Source organism: Ursus arctos, unplaced genomic scaffold (assembly GCF_023065955.2).
Source record: "Ursus arctos isolate Adak ecotype North America unplaced genomic scaffold, UrsArc2.0 scaffold_15, whole genome shotgun sequence".
Classification (NCBI taxonomy): Eukaryota; Metazoa; Chordata; class Mammalia; order Carnivora; family Ursidae; genus Ursus; species Ursus arctos.
The window spans coordinates 39,826,862-39,849,532 of NW_026622819.1; the positions used below are offsets into that span (position 1 = coordinate 39,826,862).

General features: G+C 49.7%; 1 protein-coding gene across 1 annotated transcript in view; it reads left to right on the top strand.

Moving 5' to 3' along the window:
* The first annotated feature begins 5,503 nt into the window (after positions 1–5,503).
* Positions 5,504–22,671, top strand: part of AFAP1L1 (actin filament associated protein 1 like 1) — a 59,222-nt gene continuing 42,054 nt past the window's right edge. Inside the window, exon 1 of the mRNA XM_026510727.4 lies at positions 5,504–5,619. Within this exon, the coding sequence (XP_026366512.1) occupies positions 5,604–5,619 (16 nt within the window). The 5' untranslated portion in view covers positions 5,504–5,603. The remainder of the gene's footprint in view (positions 5,620–22,671) is intronic.

Consider the following 22,671-nt stretch of genomic DNA (forward strand, 5'->3'; position numbering starts at 1 on the left):
CTGTGGATACAGAATTTACTGTCTAACTCACGGACAGGGTCTGACCCACCCGGACCAGGAGAAATCGTCCCGTGCAATTTGTCCTTCTGACAAAATAGCAGCGCTGTTTCACTTTCTAAAAATATACACACAAAAGTCCACCCCTTAACAGACCCTGTGGGCAACAGTAGCCGAAAGCTCTGTCTGCCTCCTACTTCAGAATATGAGGTGTTCTTGAAGGGAAGGAGGAACCTGGCAGAATCTCTCTCCTTTCCAATGGTTTGATTTCCATAAACCGCCCTGCAGGGGGCAGCCTGGGCGTGTGGCTGCAATTTCAGTTTCCCTTAACATGTCCAGCAGCATCTGACCACTTCTGCAGAGGAAACCCGTACTGATGACAATGATATCTCACACTGACATGCGTCGGGCGCTGGACTGAGCACCTGACATAGCTTGTTTAATCCTCTGGGTACTTCTTTCACCCTCCTTTTACCGATGAGCAGATTGAGCTCTCGCTCGTCATTCATTCAAGGTTTCACAGCTGTGCACGGAAGAGCCTGAACCTGAACGCAGGGATGTCTCACCCCCAGGTCCGCGCACTTGGCCACTGTACAACGACATCCCTAACCGGAGTGTGAGCTGCATTTGGAGAACGCTTCCTCTGTGCCAGGCCAGGCACCAAGCACGCTACATACACGGTCACATTGAAGCCTCCCAGCCCCGTGTGAGGGAGCTGTTGTTAGCCCCCGATTTTTAGATGATGATCTAAAGATGAGTCACCAAGGGTTCAGAGAGGTTGAAGATCCGGCTTTTCATCTTGCTCTCCCCAATGTGTCTCACAAGTGGCAGAAAATGACATTTATGGGGGCGGGAGAGTGGCTCCAGTGACCTCAAGTCTGGAGTTCTGGACACCACTCCTGGCCCTGCCACTTAGGCCTTGTGTGCTTTCGGGTAAGGTTTCTTCCCCCCTTTGGGCTGTAGTTTCCTTACCTGACAATGAAGAGACCATCCCGCCTAACCTTTCCAGTTTCTCTCTGCTCTGAAGTTTTTCTGGTTCCGGGATTCAGAAATTCCCTTTGGACTTCAGCAGCCCGGTCTCATCCTGCAGCACGGAGGTGAAGACGGGGCATGCCATGCAGCCCCTCAGAACAGAGTTAGCCCATGCCGCAGTGTTAGGGGCTGGACACACCTCGGACTGTCAGGTGGACGCACCCCGCTGGACAGACTCCCTGGAAGACTGTAATCTCCCTCAAGGTTCCACAAAGGTAGCTGCAGGCCAAATGAAGACCATCTGGCAATGTTTTCAAGCAACTGGAATTCATTACCAACATTTTTAAATCAAGAGGTTTTACACTAAAAGCTGGATTCTGGGTTTTTCCAGAAAAGTCTAAAAACGTGGCCGTTCTAGGCCCATGTTCCTGCTGGCCACACTGGCCCCAGGCAGCTGGCTACTGGCCCTTCTGATGGCACAGCAAGGCTCTCCTTTGCCATGGACCTGAGTGCTCCCCTGGCCACTCACACACACCCCTCCCCTGGTTGGCCCTTCAGGCACTCTGGGAGTGAGCCTCACATAAGGAGCCAAGGGTGCCTTTTTTTTTTTTTTTTTTTTTTTTTGAGAAAGGACCTTATGAGAGGAGACAGGCTTCATGCAGCCTTTAGGCATAAAAACAAAAGCTCCTTTCCTCCAGACACAACCAGCTCACCGGGCTCCGTTCACCACTGAAGCCGAGCCCGGTGGCCTGGGTACAGGTAGGAGCCCCAGGCCCTGGAACAGAAATCTGAAGGTGAGACCAAAGGAGGGGTTTTCATCCATGAAACTCTTTCTCTTTCTCCCAGCAGCCACCACCCAGATCTCTATCTGCTTTCCGGGGCCCGGGGTAGACCAGCAGACATGTGTCATTTCCCTGGGTAGGGGCCATAATGGTGACATTGTGCCGAGTGGAACAAGAGAAGTTTTCATCCAGCCACCAGCCCTGGGCAGACGCTCGAGCAGGGGGCTCTGCGGCTCACTCTGCACAAAGGAGCTTGGGAGAGGGGCCCTGAGCTGAGCAGAAGTCCGGTGGGCTGGGCTGCCTGCCCATAGCAGCATGCAGCAAGACGGCCGCAGACGCAGTGCTTGCAGAACCCCTCATGCACTCTCATTTCCCCCTGCAAATAACTGAGCAAACAAACCCTCCCAAAGGATAAACAGCACCCTCCAGGACACATGCACCAAAGGAAGCCTCAGGAGCCCTTGAGCAATTCCTCACGGACTCACGCCACAGTACTTACGATCACTCACCAGGTGCTACTAGGCTGTAGGGATCTAGCGGGGAGTAAGACGCAGCACCTACCCTCACACTGCTCGCAATCTGGGGGCCCAGGGAAAGCCAAGGAGAGAAGCAAGTAGGAAATTAAACATTGACAACCCAGCCGAAGAACTGAGATTCACAGAGCAACAGAGTCAGTTCAAGAACCCAGGTCTGAACAGCTGATCTGTGGTTTTCTTTACTCTTCCCAGGGTCTCCTAAGTGGCTTGTCTGCCCTGAGGAAGGGGGTCAATGAAGAAGGCACCATAATAAGGAACATGGACTCTACACTGAGGGCAGAGGGGAGGCCCATCACGTATTTTTACGGGGGATCTGATTGGGGTCCCGGAATGTTCACTTTGGTGGCCATGGTGCAAACGGACCTAGAGGCAAGGTGACAGGGTAGAAGGCTAGATAGAGTATGTTTCTTTCACTGGGACGCAGAATCTTTAGCCTCCAAATTTTTCTTTCCCAGGGCTTCCCAGCTTCACCTGATAAGCTGAGAATGAGACTGGGGAGTATCATTTGTTTTCACAAGACTGGGAGCACGAGGGAGTTGAAAGCTTTCTTCCTGGTATTGTTCACCGGGATCAAATTTGATAGCTTTTTACAGAGCTGGAGCTGTCCACACAGAACTCTTTAGACAGCCCCAGACAAGCCTAATACAGAGCAAAAAGAAAAAAAAAAAATCCTCTCCGAGGGTTGCACTCACGCAGAGACATGGGAAGGGAAGGAGGAAACGGGGTATCCACAATCTCCATCCCAGCCCTTCCCCAGTGCTTACCACCCACAATCGTGCCAAACCAAACGGCTTTGCAGGCATGTCCTGCGGCCTCCCATCTCTGGGGCTCTGCTCCCACTGTTTGCTCTGCCTGTCATGTAATCCCCCCATTGTGGGCTCACCCAAATGTCCGTCATCCAGTACTGTCTCCGTGATTGGCAAGAAATTCTTGCCTTGTCTTGATGAACTCCAAAAGCACTTTCTCTCTCCTCTGGTACTTTTCACATAATAACTTGTACATATTTATCTCCTCTACTAGATTGTAGATTCCTTGAGGACAGAGCCCTTTCCTACTTCATGTTAGTTCTCCCAATAGGAACTTGCACAGAATGCAACACATAATCCTAAGTGAACTGATGAAATGTGGTGTCATTTTTATGGTGCCTATAGACCCCATTAAATGAAAAGGACAGAAAAAATATATATAGTTATACTTTGAGAACCCACAAACAGGGTTTTTCATTCGGTGAGCCTGACAGCAACCAAGCTGTAGTCAACTTAGTCAACAGTGCCACCCAGTGGGCATTATGAGTAATTATCTAAACCAGAACCACTACACCTCCAGAACCCCTTCTTTTTGTTAATCCTTAGCAGAACTGTGCACAGACTGTGTTCTCCCATTTATACATTTAACCGGGTCCACAGCTCAGTTAATCCCACCCCATAAATTATTCCACAGATCCATATAAATTCTGCTTAGCCCTTTTGACTTTTCTGTTCCAATTCTCTGATGAACCCAAGTCCTTGAAATTTTCTGAAATTTCTTTTAAAAATCTACCAAAGCCTCTGCCTTTGCCATTGTTATATTTTATATTATTTTATTCTTGCATATTAAAAATTATGTGTTTAAAATTATTAGTGAGCTAGCCTAGGAACGTAACTGCCATTTACAGCCTTATTTCCAAGGGTTTCAGAGTTCCAACAGTGAACTTGGGGAGCTTAATCCACTTGTAAATTGTTGGTTGTCTGCTTTAGAATTTAAACTGACCTTTTCAAATTGGAAAAGTAGGCAGGAACAAAGAGGAACTTGGAAAATAATAATGGCTCACATTTTTATAGCTATTTATGGTTTATAAAGTGGGTTTGTACCATCATTTCATTTGCCCTCTCAACAGCCCTATGAGGTCAATAAGAGGTCTCCCCAAGCACAATGAGCAAGCCAGTCTTATGCACTTCATACATAGAACAAGACATCACACACAAGTTTTCAAACTCAAAACCTATTGTTTTCTTCAGTACACCACATTTCACCCATACACACTACAAACAACACAGCACTTTTTTGAAGGCAGCATTAATTACAAGTGTCCATAAAAGCAATGGAGAAAAGACTCCCAGTTCAGGAAGATGCGGGATTCTCTTTCCCAAGCTGTTTCTCCTCTCTCTGCCTTTGCACAAGGTTCCCAATGCCAGGACGTTCTAAGTCAAAGGAGTTCCCTAGTCAAAACTGAAAACAGAGACTTGGTCCATCCTGGGGAGGAAGGGGGTCTAGGAGGACAACTGGGCTTGGACTTCACCTTATAAAAGGTCTTCAATTTAGACATTTGATATTGTCTGTAAATGAGTTATGCCTGTTTTCACAGAGATACACTAATAGGATGAAAGAAGCTGACATTCCTCATACAATTTTAAACTTAACTCCCGTGCCTGGGCCAGCCACACTGGCCACAGCAGTATTTTTTCTCCATGCCGTGATTATTTTGGAAAGAGCACACTTACATTGCACTATATTTTGTATGCTAAAAGTATTCACTTCCACTCCACTGTGTCCCTCCGTTTTGATATTTCTTCGTCTGTTAATACACAAAGAATCTCAAAAGTTGGAAGTGTCCCAAGCACTGCCCACCTTTTAATCGTCTCTGTGTGTCCTTGTCTTCCACGATCTTCTTTTTGGAGCTCTCCGTTATTATTATTTCACTCTGCTCTCACACCGTTACTGACGGTGCACCCGCGTAGCGCCCGGGCTGCTCTCTGCCACTAGAAAGTGCTCAGGCAAGACGTGTCGAACGGAGACCATACACCCAGAGTCAGGAAATGAGTGGCAGCTGCAGGGAGAGGTTTTGACTCCACGGGGGAGGTGGGGGGCGGGGGACATGTTCTAACAGTCTGGGCAGGCTGCAGATGGAATGCGCTGGAAGGTGCGACAGTGAGCCCCCCATCGCGAGCCGAGGGCGAGCAGAGCGGAAGACCGCGCCGGCGGGGCTGGGGGGTGCCGCGCGGGAGCGAGAGCGCGGGAACTGGGCAGTGGGACCTCGGGCCTCAGCGGGCCGGGCGCGGGGGCGCGCGCGAGGCTGGGCGGGGCGAGGGCGCGTGCGGGGCCCGGGACACCGGCCGGCCAGCCGCCCAGGGGGCGAGGCGTGCTCCGGGGCTATTCCGGGAGCGGCGTGGCGGGGCGGGCGCGCGCGGGCGGGGGCGCGGGGCGGGCATCCTGTCTGGGGGAGGGGACGCGCGGAGGGCGCTCCCCCGGGGCCGGGCTGGAGAGCGCAGCGCCGGCCGCCGCCTGCCCCGCCGGAGACGCTGCGCCCTGCTCCGCGCGCCCGGGGACCGCCGGCGCCATGGACCGAGGCCGGGGTAAGAGGAGCCGCGGCGCCCGCACTGGCCCCTGCGCGGGGCGGGGAGGGGGAACGGCGGTCCAGGGGCCGGAGAGGAAGAGGAGGAGGGAGAGGGGTGGGGGTGCTGAGGAGGGGTCGGAGCGGGCGCCGGCGCGGGGTCGGGGGTGGGAGGCCCGGGCCAGGGTGGACAGGTGCCTCCTGCCGCCGGGGCAGCTCGGGTGTAGACTAGTCCCTCGCGTCCCGGGGCCGAGTGGCCTCCTGTGTGGAAGACCCGTTCCACACGCTCAGAGTCAACTTCAGGAAAGAATGCCCCGCAGGATTCCTGAGGACAGCGAGCTCCTCCCACCCCGTGCCCCTCTGGAAGGGTAAGATGGGGTTGGCAGGTACACTCCCCAACACCGGGACGTGTGAAGCCCCCACCGTCGCCCCGCGAGTTTGCCGCTGCCTAGGGCATTGAGGGGAGGAGGGACAGGCGGGCGTGCCAGCGTGCGCGTGGGGGTCGGAGCCCGGGCTCTGCTCTGACAAGCTGTGTGACCTTCGCCCAATCCCTCTCCCTCTCTGGACTAGTGACAAAGTTGGATTGATGGTCTCTGCGAGGCCCTTTCTTGCTCCCACGCTTTTTCAGCAGTTGAGTGTGTTTGATAGAAGTTTCAGGGGTTGGGGAGGACATGTGTAAATTGACATGAGAAAAGAGAGCAGCACTTGAGGGGGGGCACTTTAAAAAAGGCCTAGACACTTCAAAAGGCATGTGTCTGCAAAGAAGTGGCCTGTTGGCCATGTGGGCAGTGCCTAAGGCTGGGAATCGGAACACCAGGGTCCAAACCTCCAGCCTCTGGAGGTGGAGAGATCACAGGTGCCAATGCGCTTGGTAAAGCGGCTGACGTGAGAAGCATTATTCTTGTTGTTATTATTATTAATGGAAAATTCCTCTGCCTCCCTAATAAGCTCACACCTTTCCTCCATCTGCCTGTTTGCTGTGCTGAGGCCCCCAAGGTGGGGGGTGGGGGCGGGAACAGTGACCAGGGGTGTGGAAGCAGTTAGGACGGCAGGGGGTCAGGGATGAGTGCGTGAGCAGGTTTCAGGATAAGCTGGCCAGTACTCCCAGTTCGGGACAGCCAGGCTTACGGGCTCCCCAGGGCTCTAGGGGACCCCAGCTTCCAGTTCAAGATGCTTGGGACACCTTCTCCACCCACCTTGTCCCAGCACAAAATACTGCATACACCTTCTCCTTCCAGACTTGGAAGGTCAGGCAGGAAATGGACGGGGCTTCCGGTTGGCTCTCTGGAGACTGAGGCTGTGATTTGTACAGCAGTTCTCACCTGTTAACTGACTGCCGGACATGTTTACAAAGAGCTACACACTCACCAGGGAGGAAAAACAGAGAAGAGGCACCTCTGACGTCCGTCAGTCCTCGGTTTCCACCTCCCACAGGGTACATTTAAAGCAAACAGCCCACCACGCACCCCTGACGTAGAGAAAGTTGTCACATATCATCCCGTCTGGTCCCCAGTACAAAAATCCATAGCTAGCCTACTCAGAATTGTGGGACAACTGCGCCCTCCTTAGACAGACCAAGGGTGACAATAATTCAGTTAGCTTAAAATGCTTAATAACTCACACTTCACTCAGGAAGGCTGTCTCCAGAGCACTCTTCCTAGGAAGCCGGACTTCCTGGGGCTCTGTCAGTACTCAGAACGTTCGAGAGCTCTCGCCCATGCTGCAGGCTTTCCCAGCCTACTTCCTTCTCCTTCACAGCTTTTGTCTCAATGTGCTGTTACTCAGAGTTAGTTATCACACTATATGCTTTGCACCTACCTTCCCTGCAAAAATGGAAGCTTCTAGAAGGCAGGGAGTGGATCTGTGTGGTCACTCTGTTGACACAGTGCCTCTCACACAGTAGGAGCTCACTAAGAGCGGTTCAGTTCGTTAGCTAATAATATGAAACACACTTGGTAGTGCACCCTAAGTTGGTTAATTGTACTGCTGACTTTTAAAAGAGAATATGCTTCAGAACAGTTCTTTGTGACTTGCAAAGGCCTTCTCACAATGTGAGTGAAGTGGTCATGTGGCCGGGACACACAAGACCAGGCTATCTATCTAGATCTTAAGTTGTCTACCTTGATAAATAACGGCAAACATCTTCTGAATTCATCTTATGAATTAAACCATATATGAATTAGAATGTGAAACCCGTATACATTTTCGAAATAAAACATGAGGCTTGAAAAGGCATTCCAGCAGAACTTTTTTGTTGTGCCCCTGTCCCCAGGTGGGTGTGTGCACTCACTTCTGTTGTCAGGGAAGGTTTAAGAAGAAGAGGTCTCATTTCAACCCCATACCTACCGCGAGGGGAATGGGATTGTCGTGCCCCCGATACCGGGGAGGAAACTACACTTCAGTGTTAATAACGATAGCAAGTGAAATCATCATAGGAAAGCAGGCTTGGCAGGTGTATTAGTTTGGTAGGGTGCCATGACAAAATAGCACAGACCAGGTGGCTTAAGCAACAAATTTATTTTCTCACTGTTTGGGAGGCTGGAAGTCCAAGATCAGGTTGGTTCCTGGTGTGGCCTTTCTTACAGGCTTGTAGACATCCACCTTCTGGCTGTGTCCTCACCTGACATCTTCTCTATGCGCGTGGGAGGAGAGAGAGCTCTCTGGTGTCTCTTCCTGTTCTTATAAGGACGCCAGTCCTATCAGATTAGGGCCCACCCCTTATGGCATCATTTCACCTTAGTTACCTCCCTAAAGGCCCTGTCTCCAAATACAGTCACATTGGAAGGCTAGGGCTTCCGCATATGAATGTCAGGGGGCTCCCCTCCAGTCCAGAGCAGCAGGGGTGGGTCACTGACATGAACTTGCCCAGTCACTTGCTGGGTAAGGGACTGAGCTGGGTTTGAACCAAAGTCCTGATATTAAGCTTACTGCTGACTGCCTCCGCTGTGGCAGGTGACCTGCCCAAGCCCTAGAGCGAGGCTTGGACGCCATGTCTTCCTGCTCCAGCTCCAGCTGCCTCCTTCACACCTCAGCTGTGCTGCTCAGATCTTCAGCAGCGATGACAGCACAAAAACTCACCACCAAAGTCAACCAACTCAAGAATGAAAATAAACCTGGAAATTAGGACTTCTCTTCTAACACCATATGTAAAGCAAGAGTAAAGCAAGATTTATATGATGCCAGAACAGACCAAGAAACCACTTAGGATGAAATCCCTTCTGGTAGGATTTCCTGATTCATGAATATCATACAAAGAGAATCATAGACTGGTGGCCATAGACACCACCTTCTAGAGGACAAATTAACTAATTCTCTGTCTTCATAGAAGGATAAAAAAATATAGAAACTGATAATACCTGTTTCTTGGGGTTGCTGTAAATCTTAAATGCATGGAAGATACTTGAAACAATGCCTAGCCTGTGGGACCCTCTCAATAAATGCTATTGTAATTACAGTCTTTTTTCATTAGACGCCACATAATAAAATTACTTTATAAAGCTTCACTTGGTCTTTGCACAAGCTGGTCTAACTCTGATGACAGATTTTGAGTCCCTACTCTGTTTTAAGGACTGAGCTAGACAGCTTTGTGTCCAATTCAAAGACAGGGTCTGTGTCCTAATCTTCTCTGTATCCTGGAGCTCCTTTGTGGTGCTTATCTCTTGAAAACCCATCTCTGACCTTCAATAATTGGACCACCGTCCAACAAACATCTCTGAGTGACTGAGAAAATATTAATATGTACGCCAATGTGTCCATTTTCTCTTATTTATCCAGTTTATTCATGCCTACTGACCGGCTGTGTCTTCATAATTTTGCCTCTGCAAACTTTCCAGTCTTCTCAAGCCATCCTCTCTTTCAAGATTTTGGTCTAATTTTTTTCTGATTTTGTCATATGCCTTCTTAATGTCCGAGGTTATGTCTGATCTGCCAGTCTCATGTGAAGCCACCGATTTCCCCAAGCCTCCTTTCCTTTCCACTTCACAGCTAGGTCTTCTTCAACGAGTTGAATTCAACCCAAGATGGAATTTCTTTTGCAGTCTGTATCCTTTGGGAGATTACATTATCTGCTGGGCAACTCAGGAAATAATCTGAAACTCTGCCTTTCATTAAATAAGATTTTTATTGCTCAAGAGATAGTAGAAGAACCCATTCTAACTATTGTGCCTCTGTTGGACCAGCTTTGAGATCCATGTTAGGAAGGCCACATCTTCCTTATCCAGCTTCCATGGGCCAAGCAACCTGTAGCTACTCCTAGACTCAGCTCTGTATAGTAACTTACCACCCAACTTCCACCACCAAGGCCATGAATTCCCATGCAGACATACCTCTTCCCTGACATCCAAGTTCATTCTCTACTCCTATCCATTACTGGCCTTCTGAAAGGAATACTCAACCATATTCATCTTTTCCATCCAAATATGTTTTGTGACATCATCTTTGTCAGCCTCAAGACTCAGTAAAGCTGAATGGTTCAGAGAATGGATAAATGTGGGTTTGAGGTGTTTTGGTTTTTTAAGTAGGCTCCAATCCCAACGTGGGGCTTGAACTCATGACCTTGGGATCAAGAGTTGCATGCTCTACCAACTGAGCCAACCAGATGCCCCAAGGGTTTGAGTTTTGGCTGCGACTTTCTAGCTGTTTGATCTTGTATAAATTGGATAAATTAATTTCTCTGACCTTTAGTTTCATTTCATTTGCAATGTCATGGGGAAAGGTAAAACACGTAGGCTAGCTCTTAGGAAACATTCAGGAGTGATAGCTATTATATTTACCAAATACAGTTGCTTGGGTTTCAGCCACTCTCTGCTATGGGTGTATGTGGTCATATGGGGCCATACTCTCTTCCCCGTAGAGGCTTCTGCTGTAACAGGGCACTGCTTCCATGTCCTTATCCCACTCAGCCTCCATGGTGTTTGGCTTCTCCATTGTAGTCAAGGTTTTTTCTGCCTCTCCCTCAAATACCAGTTTCAAACCCCCCTTCTCACATGGCTGAGCACCCTGCCAAGTAAGTTCCTCCCTCCGTAACCCCTGCCAGAAGTCTATCATTACTCCATTCTGATCTTTGCTTGGGAAAAACAATCCTATGCTTGGATACCATCAGCTTCTCCTACTTTTCTCACCCTTCGGAAAAAAACATGCAACTGAACAGAAAAGTAAAGTCCCCGCTAACACGTGCACACACACTCTCTCTCTCTCTTCCTCTCTCTCTCTCTACCCCTATGCATTTTCCTCCTTCCTTTCCTGGCCAGACTTCTCAAGTACACAGTCAGCATGTCAGCCTCCAGCTCCGTCCCCCCGAACTCCCTGCACCGCGGCATTCTCCCTTCCAATCCCACCTTCTGCAGAAAGCCCACTCTTCAGGGTCACAAATGGCTCCATGCTGTCTCATCTCTCACCTCCTCGAAGTTCCATCTCCTGGACTTCTCTGTAGCGCTATTGACCCACTACTGACTCCTCAAAATGTATTCCTACTACTTGGTGGAGGTGAGGAAAGCATGGGTTTTGGAATCAAATAAGTCTACGTTAAATATCCACTGCTCCATCCCACCCAGAAGTCTTTCCTGCCTCTCCTCCTGTCCCCCAAGCCCTCTGTTCTCTGTGCTCACGGTCTCTGTGCTTCTCCTGCCCTCAGGCAAGTTACCCAACCAAGTCTTGTCCCCTCGGTCTGCAAAGCAGGAAGAATGACCCCCAGACCTGGGAAACTGGACTGTGGTAGTATTTGCCCAGTGCCCAGAACCTGGTCCATGGCAGGTGCTCACGAATTGTTATTCTCCATCTTCCCCTCTGGCTCACTCGCTTTTTCTTCCTTGAGGACTCTTGCCCCCCTCCCCGCACCACCTCAGCCCTCTCTCTCCACTCCCTCTTGTAGAGAGCCACGCCCCCGTGAGGGTGACTCTCAGTGTCCACCTCCAGCCATGAGCTGGGTCCACTTCTGCATTATTTACCTCCTGCCTGGGGTGCATTTCCATCCGGAGGTCAACTCAACCTCCAAATGACCCAGTTTTGAACTCCTCTTATTCACCACCAAATCAGATCACCCTTCCTGTTTCTCTTTTTCTGTTAACAACACAACCACGTGAGAAGCTATTGGAGGAAATGGGGCTGTTTGTGAACAAGACTGCATTGGAAAGGGGGCCACGGGATCAGTCCTACAGAAGAGATAATAGAATGCCTCTCCAGAAGGCTGTACAAGAGATCAAACAGAGGCCGATTTGGGCCTGATCTGGGAGAAGCAGACGAATGAAAAGAATTATCCACTATGAGAATTGGACTTGCCCAGGGACATAAGGAAGCCGAGGTTAAATGGCCACAGATCGGGGAACCACAGAATGGCCCCTGCCGGGACCACAGTAATATATAGGCAAAGAACAACTGTCACGTAATATTCAAGTGGCTTCTACAGGCATGGCCTTTTTGCGAACTGCAGGGAACAGGACTTCCAGCTGAAGTATCTGTCTTTTATTTAAATATACGCTTTGTGAAAAGTTTTAACGGGTCTTGTAAATTACGCCTAAGGATGGAAATCAGGAAGAAGAGGACCTAATGCCATTGACGAAGGTCACTTAAACTATAGATCTGATCATGTTCAAACCCTTCGTGCATTCTCAGTGTTCTTAAGATATAAACTATAATCCCTGTGGCCGCCCTCAAGGCCCTGCTGTGTCTGTCACCACTGTACCTTGGGTCCCTGTCCGTCTCTTGCTGTGGGGTCTGCACACACTGGTCCTTGTACCTCCACCTGTTACCTGCTCCTCTTCGCAGTCCGCTCAAACCCTACTTCCTCAAGGCCATCTTTCCCAATCCCCCAAGCTCCAGCTCCCTTCTCCAGGGGCCGCCGGCACCTTGCCCTTCTTCCTCCGTGGCTGCTATTTTCATAATTATAATCAGTCGTGGGATTGAATTGGCTGTGAACGTGAGCTCTGTGGGGCCAGGGCCCTTCTTACCTCTGTTCACAGCTCTTCCCCTAGCACCTAGGGTCATGCTTGGCACATAGTAAATGTTCGAAAGACGTCTGTTGAGATGATGAGGGAATGAATGAAAAAATACAAAATTCATAGAGTAGAAGTTGGATTTGGCCACTTTCAGCTCCAGGATTCTCCATTTCAATGAGTCTCACTTCAGGGACACAGAAACATAGATTTCATCCGTATTCATTGCTTCCTTTGCTTTCATCCTTCATCCAGTAAGACCTTAAATCCTGTTGACTCTTATTGAAAAATGTCTTGGATGGCTTCTTCTCCTCCACCCGATGGGAGTTTCCTGTTTCTGCTCTCACCTTCTCCAGCCTGCCCCGAGGCCCACTCTTGACTTGTCCATTTGACTCCAGCTGGGATCAGAATCCTCTCCCGTGGAGCCCACTGAAAATATGCCCCCAGAGATCTGATCGGTGGGTCTGGAGGGAGGTGTGGGTACGTGCGCGTTTTGCACAGCTCTCAGCTGAGTCTGATGGGCTCACTGCGGCGAGCAGTGACCTGCTTTTATCATGATCCTTGACCCTGCCCAAACACCTGTCTGCATTCCCTGTGGCTATCGCGAGCACTGTCTTTTAATACTTTTCAGCCAAGTGGGACTCAAGGGTCTGGATCTTTTACCCCAAGTAGTCTTCTGAAATGTCTCACTTTATCTTTGAAAAGCCAAGCAATTTTTCTATTGTAGTTCATAACATAATATATCTGAACACATCTCCCCCTTCCGCCCAACATAAAAACCTGTGCCCCCTGGACCTCTAGAGATGCCATTGTTCATCTTGGGGCTTCTCCTTCCCTACCCCACCCTGCCCTCCGCTGTGGGCTCCCAGGGTGTGTGAACTCTAGCCCCAGAAGACCAATCTCCAATAAATGTCCCAGAACATGGTGCTAGAGTAGACATGGGTCCGGCCATGGAAGCAGAATCCCACAGCCTAGCCCTGGCTCAGCCACTCGCTCTGCAACAGGAGAACATACATTTTTAGAACACTTCTAACTTTTAGGAGCATTTCCACGTTTACCGGTTGTGTCCATGGCAACATAGTGTTGGGATGGTGAGCACTGTGAAGCCTTCGTTCAGAGCCCACGTGGCCTCTGGTAATCATACCCGCTCTCACTCCGCAGTCCTATACTCAGGGGTTGCTGTGGGCAAGAAGGAACTTATGTCATAGGGACATTCAGACGGAATTACCCACTAAAATCCTTTCTCTGTGAACCCTTCCAACCTGAGTTTCTCTTCTGTAGTTTCTCTCAACTCTGGCAAAAGCCCTGTGAAGTGGGCAGCTGAGACATCTTCCCGTTGGACAGATACAAAAACTGAGTCTCAGAAAGATGTCTCTGCTATTCCCCCTCCTGGAAAGAGACCGGCTCACCATCACCCCGCTGTGGAAACATCCCTGCTACATCCCCCTTCTACCTCCTCCGGCCTCCTCAGTCTTTAGAAGATTCTATTGCACTAACTGAAATGCCCCTGCTAAGTATCTGTGAGTGTCTCGTCTGAGACAGTCTTGTCTTCCCATGCCCGGTGTCTCACACACAGCAGATATTCTATAAGCAGAGCCCGCGAGTGCTCACCAGGAGTCAGGGGCTACATTTGCACGCGGGGTCTTCTCATGCTCGCACGAGCATGAGCTCAATGCATTTTAGTCTTTCTGTACATAAAATATGCCATTTGCTTCGTGGGGGGAAATTCCATCCAGTACCGCTGCCTACAGCTGTGAGTTAAGAGTGTCTGTACCGTGTGTATAGCTGGGCATGTATGTGAATTCTAAAAATGTGAATACGATTTTGTATTAAAGGTTTATGGCAGAGGCTCCTGGTGGCTCATTCGGTCGAGCATCTGCCTTCAGCTCAGGTCACGATCCCAGGTCACGATCCCATGAGCCCACATCGGGCTCCCTGCTCAGTGGGGAGCCTGCTTCTCTCTCTCCTTCTGCTGCTCCCCTGCTTGTGTTCTCTCACTCTGTCAAATAAGTAAATAAAATCTTTAAAAAAGAAAAGTTTATGGCAAAACCTAGTTCTGCATTAGGCCATGAAGTATGTTCCCAGGGAAGGAATGGGGCTCATGTCAGTGTGCAAATGCATAGAAATTTTTGATCTATTTGCGATACTTATCTTTTTTGAGCACTGCCATCTCGCCCCCCAAGGGAATTCAGTAAGAATGTTTATCGTGACTCTGCCCTCTGTTGGGTTTTAAAATTATTTCCCGTGATTTACTTTCCTAGATAACTAAAAGTGTGTTGTACATATTTTTTAAAGTATCCCCATTTTACAGATGAAGAAACTGAGGCTTAGAAAGGCCCACTTATTTATGCAGCCCTGCCCACCTCCAAACCTCAGTTTTTCACTGAATGCGGGAGGGTCATCCCCGAGTCAGTTACAGGAAGGACTTGCTAGATACACTACAAGGATTTACTAGGTCCAGATTTCAAGGTGGGGGCAGAGAAGCTGCGGGGAAGCTGGGGAGGGAAAGGGAACACCCTCCGTCAGTGAGTGATATGGCCAGGCAGCTGGCATGAGATTTTATCTCTTTCCCTTTCCACTCCTCCCACTGTGGCCCTCAGAGTTCTGGTGTTTAGAATTCAAGAAGCTCTCATCCTCCTGGAACTAAGAAAGAGGCCCCAGGCAGGGCTTGTCCTCCATCTAAAATTCCATTTGGGGAATCCCAGCCTCGCCTCAAGTGAGGGTGGAGGTCCAGAGCCAGCCGGACGTAATTCTTCTCCCTGGCACAGCTGTCAGGCTGTGGCAGGGGCAGAATGTGGCACCACATTGCGGTCATTCCAGCGCCGGGGGAATTTATCGGCAGCATGTCCTGCAGGAGGCAAGCTCAGGGGCTTTTTATAGCCCTCTAAGAACCTCGGGGAAAACTGATCTCTTGAGAGAGAGAAGTGGGGCACATGTCTTTTCCAGGCACCATTCCCTCAGAGGTGTAGTCCCAGATGCCTGCAGTTCAGATCAGGCTAAGAGTCACGGCTAAGTGAGCTGTGTGGAGCCGTGGAAGCGTATCCACTGTCCGGGAGACAGGGATCCCAACCAAACCCAGCTCCTAGAACCCCTCCTTAGGCTTCAGTTTCTTTACCTCTCTGGTCGAAGTATTATAAGGCAGGGATCTGCACACCTCAGCCTGCGGATCAAATCCAGCCCACCACCAGCTTTTGTAAATAAAGTTTTATTGGGACACAGACACACCCATTCCTTATGTGTTATCTATGGCTTTCTCACTACAAGAGCAGAGTTGAGTAGTTGTAACAGAGACCATAGGTAGTCTGCAAGGCCTAAAATATGTACTATTTGGTCCTTTATAGAAGAAGTTTGCCAACCCTTGGATTAGATTATAGAGTTTGGGAGTATCTACCTAGAGCACTGTGGTAAGAAAGATTCTGAGGGTGTCCAGCCTAAGAAAGGAAGCTCTATCTTTTAGACAATACAGGAGTATGTATTCAAGAGTAGTGTTGGAAGGACCCCAGAACGCCATTTACTCATGTTTTCCAAACTACTTTTAGTCCCAGAATCCTTTTGCAAACAAAATCTTAAGCAACAGAGCTGCTCAGAGTGAAGTGGGAATGCGAACAAGGTACAGTCCATTCCATCCCTCCTACGCCCGAGGCAGCCCCTAAGGAAGCTACACAGTTCCCATAACTTCTATTAGAAGAGCGCTTGACAATTGCCTACCTAATCCTATGACTCTTGTTTTACAACTGGAGAAACTGAGGTTCAAGGGGCAGCATTCTGCCGAAGGTCATATGATGGACTCCCAGTCGGCTTTTCATGGAACTACTAACATGGTCGCGAGGTATCTGCAGAGTTTAGACATAATCTCTGCTGGGGAGAAAACCAGTCCGTTGGCTTTGCGGGCCTCAGAGCTGCCCTTAGAGTGTGGGTGGCCATGACGTGCCCTCGCTGTCCCAGCAGCCCACAGGGCTACACAGGGCTGCAAGGTGACCAGGAAACCTTGCTGATACCTGCCATGCTTCGCAGTAGTTAAGCAAGTCTTGGGAGCTTTTGTTTCTGAGAGTACCAGAGCCAAAACAAAAATAAAATAAAATGAAAATTGAATTAGACCATATTTTTTAAAAAATTATTGACACCTAGACACATTTTAAAAAAATAGAACATGTCTAGGGCGCCTGGGTGGCACAGCGGTTAAGCGTCTGCCTTCGGCTCAGGGCGTGATCCCGGCGTTATGGGATCGAGCCCCACATCAGGCTCCTCTGCTATGAGTCTGCTTCTTCCTCTCCCACTCCCCCTGCTTGTGTTCCCTCTCTCGCTGGCTGTCTCTATCTATGTCGAATAAATAAATAAAATCTTTAAAAAAAAAAAAAAAGAACAGGTCTCACAGCTGACATATCAATTAGTTCATTTTTCTGTTTTTTCCCCCCCAAAAAGCTGTTATGAGGCAGATAAAACATCTTTAAATCAAGGCCATCTTAGAATGAAGAAATTATGATAATTTATACTGCAGCTTTCTTTTGAAGATGGAATCAGATTTACTCATTTGTAGAATAAATATTTATTCTTCCTGCCCATTCTTGTTGAAGGGTTTGCTGAGAGCAGATGCAGCTGATTTGAAACCAAGGGGAATTTTTTTTAGCTCCACTTGAACCCAGAAGAAAACTGATCTAGAAGTGTGCTGGGAAGCCAGCAAGACCGATCGCGTTTCCTCAAGGCCAGCCGGCAACCAGGTGCAGCTCTGAGGGGTGATGGAGGGGAAACTCAGGGTCCCCGCACCCGAGTGTCCTAGCAAGGCACCCATGCCCATGACATGAGGTCATATCTGCTCCGTGTCCATCAGAGAATACATTAAAAGGACCAGAGGGCTCAAGGGACATTTTCTAGCCAGAAACCTCAGAAACACTGGGGAGGCAGCATCTAGGTAAAGAAAACACCAGACTGAAACGAAGAAAGACCTAGAAGTGTGCTCGGGCTGCAACGGGGTGGGCGTGTCTACAGCCCAGAGAAGCAGGTAGAGGTCGTCCTTGGATAGGATGGGCTTTATCCTCCAGGTCCCCGGCTGGGCGTGTCCCAGTCCCTGAGAGGCTGGGTTGCTGGGATTTGTAACTAATAATAGAGGCAGCATAATGCGGGAGCTCCGGGCACTGGCTGCGGTGTCGGGTTGCCCAGGGTTTGAATTCTAGCTTTCCTCATCTGCTTAATCCCCTGGCGCTCAGTTTTGCAACTAAAAACGGAGATCACAATCTCCTGTCTCCCTACAGGGATCATTGGTTTCATGCAAGGAAAGCACTCAGCACATAGGAAGCATTCAGTTAAAAAAAATAATGCCTAATACTTAAAATACGGGTTCGTAAATGATCGCCTTTTAATGAATTAGAATGGAATCCAAGTTCCCTGTGTGCCGCTTTGCATCTGGCTTCTGGCTTCTGGCTTCTGGCTTCTGGCTTCTGGCCCACCCATCCTGGGAAGGGATGGAGTGACAGGGGAACTGGGGATAAGCCGTAGGGAGCAGTGTGAAGGTCTCTCATCATCCGTGTCACAGAGGAAACTGGCGACGGGGCCCTGGGGAGCTATCAGCTGGCCGGGTGTGAGCAGGAGCGGGGTCTTTAAGTGTTGCCATTGGGGGAAATTGTAAGAGGCAGCAGTGAGCTCGTGTGACAGCGGGAAGGGAGAGACTGGAAGGAGGTGAGCAGTTCAGAAGTGGACACGAGCAGCAGACTGGATAACATTAACTCACCTCCGTGTTTAGTTAAGAACAGGGAAACATAAAGCTTCAGAGTCTATCCATTTTCAAATAGAGTTAATTGTGTAGAATTGCTGGTCTAACGTGGAAGCAGAGGGCTTCTTCTGGAGCTCTCCGCAGTTCAAGACCCCCATCCCCAGGACCTTCCGCCATCACTTTCTTGGAGCCTCACCCCAGCCCTGGAGGCAGGAAGCAGCCCCAGGGTCTGGCAGAGCCTGCCCCAGGATGGCTGGGCTCCTCATGGACTGGAGCCCCAGGCACCTGGTCGGCATCCAATCCAGAGTTGGCAGTGGGAGGTTTCTGCAGGCAGGGGAGGGAAGGGAGGGACAGAGGGAGGAGGGGCTTCCCGCCTGGTCGTAGTCAGGGAGGGCATTGTGGGCGTGACCTTAGCCCCCCACCTGGACCGGCTAGGCTAAGCCCCAGGTGATGCTTGTGTCCCCTGTGATGGCTGACACCACCAACCAGCCTTCACAGAAGGACTCAGGTGTTGGCACAGTTTCAGGCCTCCATCTGCTACCTCCCTTCCTGCTCACCACGACCTCTGAGCGGAGCACTCTCATGGTCTCGGGGTCACAGATGACACAACTCAGGTGACGTCATCTCTGTGGGGTCTCTAGGCTCAGGAAGGCAAATCCCAGGTTTGACTCTGGGTGTTTCTCACCCCACTTGGCCCGGTGTCTCACCTCCCCACTGTACTGACCCTCTCCCCACCTCCCTGCCAAAGGGCTGTCCCAGTGGGGCTCGGCCCCTCTTGGAAGGGACATCTGCCTCTCTTCTTAGTTCAGATTTCTGTAGTTAGTGCGTCTTGAGCTACCACCCACTGGTCCAGGTCTACCCTCCAGTGCCCCCAGGACCCCAGGGGACAGATTTACTCCCCCCCTCCCCCATGAACCCTTCTGCTCTTGGAGGCAGTGGTCCTAGGTGAGACTTACCTAGTCTTCTCCCTAGTCTGTGGTCCTTCTCTGAATTCTGGGTTGTCAGTTAATGTGTCCCCAGTGCACCTGCCGTGTACCCATTACTGTGCTGAGCCCTGGGCAACAGCGGCACATGCTGAATCAGGCACCAGCTCTACCCTCATGGTTCACAGTCTAACGAAGAAGGATATTGAACAAGTGATCTGCTCCGGAGGGTATAACAGGATGACCTCGCCTGTCTAGGAAAGCAGGACAGCCCTCCTGGAGGAAGTGGCACCTCAACCAACCCTTGAAAGATGAGTGGGCACTATCTGGGGAGTATGAGAGATTTTAAATAACAATGAGTCAACTTGGTACACATCAGGAATTGCTCTAAGACCGAACAGTACTCCCCTGGGTCCGCACAACAACCCCCACGTAGAATGGCTAGGCTAAGCCACAGGTGATGCTTGCATCCCTTTGTACGGGGTGGGTATGACCATTATCCCCATTTTGCAGATGAGGACACACAGTGAAGTTAAGTAACTTGCCCAAGGTCAGACAGTCAGTATTTGGCAGCAGTTAGAGAACACGCCATGCAGAGGAAATACCATGAACAAAGAGCACCGGGGTGGGGGGTGGGGGGGAGTCTCAGATAGTGAAAATAGGTAAGAAATAGTAAAAAGTAACTTTAAAAAAAAATGCCATTGGATGTAACAAGGATAAATACATAGTATGTTCCTAGTAATGCAGCCTGAGGCGTCGACTGATGATTTTCTGGTTCTTTTCTCACACTGAGGTTTCTGTGGGCTGTCACTTAATCCTTCACCTTCAGAGTGGGGATGCGGTTCTTCAGTCTCATCTCTTGAATCCTACAGAGGTTGTGTTGCTTGTTTGGGGAGAGGGGGGAACACATGGCATATATACTAATAATCACAATTTACTGATTGACAACACTTCAGTGCTCTCACTTTTCACAGACACGGTCGGATTTGAATCTCACAACAGGCATGAGAAGTAAGTAGGGAACCTGTCATTGCTCCACTCTAATGGCAAGGAAATCGAGGCTCAGAGACATGCAGCACCTAGTCCAGGGTCACACAGCCAGTAAGTGTGGAGCTGGGGCTTGTGCCCCGAGCTTTTGGTTCTAGATCCTGTGTTCTTTCCTCTACACTGAAATACAGTGGACAGTGGGAGGCCAGAACGAGTCAAACCTGGCACTTGGGACCTCCAGAAAGTTCATTAGCCTCTGAAGGCCTCAGTTTCTTGTCAGTAGAACCGGGATAAGAAGAGCTCCTATAGGGCTCCCGCAAAGATTAAATGAAGTAATAGGCACAGCATGTGGCCGCAGAGAACATTCCAGTAATGGAATATCATACAGCACAATGAATGAACACAGTGACAGACAACAGTGTGGGCATATTTTAGCAGGATAATAGTAAAGAAAAAGTCACAAAGGATTACCTATGGCATTCTATACCCTTTTAATAAAGTTAGAAACAACTACAGATTTTTTTTTAAGTTTTTGTGGCTATATCTAGTTGCAATGACACTACATATAAGGGAAAGCAAGGATGTGACAAACACCGCCGTCAGGATGGCCATTAGACTAGGTAGCAGAGGCAACGAGCATGGGATCGTAGTTAGATGTAGGATATTGTCTGGACCCCGGCTTTTGCCTTGAATGGTAGATTTGTGGGCCCCTACTCCATTAGCAAAAATAAAGAATTCTATAAATAAATAAGTAAATAGAAGTGGAGCATGCTTGAATCAGTGAAGACAGTGTTTCATGAAGCAAGGGTCAGGATTAACTCAATTCTTATCCACTTGAAGTTCTATTTATTTTTTTTAAAGATTTTATTTATTTATTTTAGAGGGTCAGGGAAACGTGCATGAGTTGGGGAAGGGACCGAGGGAGAGAATCTTCAAGCGGACTCCCTCCCCAGCATGAAGCCCAGAGCCCGATGGCGGGCTCGATTCAGGGCTTGATCCCACAACCCATGAGATCATGACCTGAGCAGAAACCAAGAGTCGGATGCCCGACTGAGCCACCCAGGCACCCCCTGAAGTTCTATTTATAAAAAGAAATAAAAGCATCAGGCACAGTGCGCAGCTTGTGGGAAGCATTCAATAAATGTTCATGTCGTTCTTGGATATCTTTATTATTAACTGCATTATCTGCACACCCCTACCCAGATGTCCGTGTCTGCCCAGGCTATTGGTGGGATGGGTCCTCAAACTCAAACTTCTCAGAAGCAGAAAGCCCCGTCCCATCTAGGCCTCAGGCCAGGCACCCATCCTGTGAATGGACACCAGTGGGAAAAGTCCTGAGGCGCTCACTGCTGGTTCCAGCAAGCTTTGGGGGTAGAGCACCCCCGTTAGAAGAAGAAGGCCAGAAGCTATTACAATGCAGCAACTGGAAGCTTAGGCTGTAGAGTTAGGTCTAGGTTTGAATCTGGGTTCTGCTGGCTGTGTGCCTTTAGACAAACAACTGGGCATCTCTCAGCCTCATTTGGTTCATGTGTGAAAACAGTATTTACCTCACAGGGTCATTTTGAGAATTAAGTGAGGTCATCTAGACAAAGTGCTTGGAACAACATCTGAAACATCACTTAAGAGCTTAAAAATACTACCTGCTTTTATCATCGGGTATCCCAGGCCCCTCCCAGGACTGCTTCTGCCTCCTGTGCGTCTGATGAAGGAGATGGTGCAGACTGCCTCAGACGGAAGCAGCTGCCATCTTGTGCAGGGGGCGGGGGGTGAGCGTGTGTGGGTCACAGTTTTCCACTTCCTCCTGGAACCATTTCCTTTGTGAGCTAAACAGGGAGGAATCTGCAGACAAAGGAACAATTCTGGGAGAGCCCAGTCCCACAGCCAAAAGCTATTTCCTCGGAAGTCAGTGGCTTGCCCCACCCCCTCCTGTCTGGAAATGGCTTCCCTGGTGGCCCAGGGCTGGGACACCAGGTGCGCAGAACGAGGGCTCTGCTGGTGGATGGAGGGGCCTGGGCAGAACTGCTGCTAGAAAGGCCATTTAAGATGCAGGGCTTCCCTGAGCCTGTCACCCTTGGCTGGCTCCTACCAAGAGAGACCCATTAAAGGCCCCCATGACCTGCTTCCCAACTGACCTGTGACCTCCCTGACCTCCAGCCTCCCTGTCTTCCTGAACTAACAGTAGATCAGAGAAGTGTGCTACCCTAGCATCCCTAATAATGATCCCCACGGTTTACAGACCCTTTTCTTCCTCACATGAACTGACACATGGGCCTCCTGGGCCCCTCCTTACAGAAGCGGAAGGTGACGCTCAGAGGGGTTGAGCGCCTTACCCCAAATTCTGCACTAGCAGATGGGAGGCCTGGCCCCAAACCAGTCCTCTCAGACCAAACCCCCAAGTCCACCCCCTCTTCCTTCCCACCTCCCTCCCTTAGGATTCTGTGCTTCTGGCCTGTGGAGTCAAACCAGCCCTATTCTCTTCAGCATAAAGGATCTTGAGTTTCCGGCATGGGCTAAGAACACACACACAA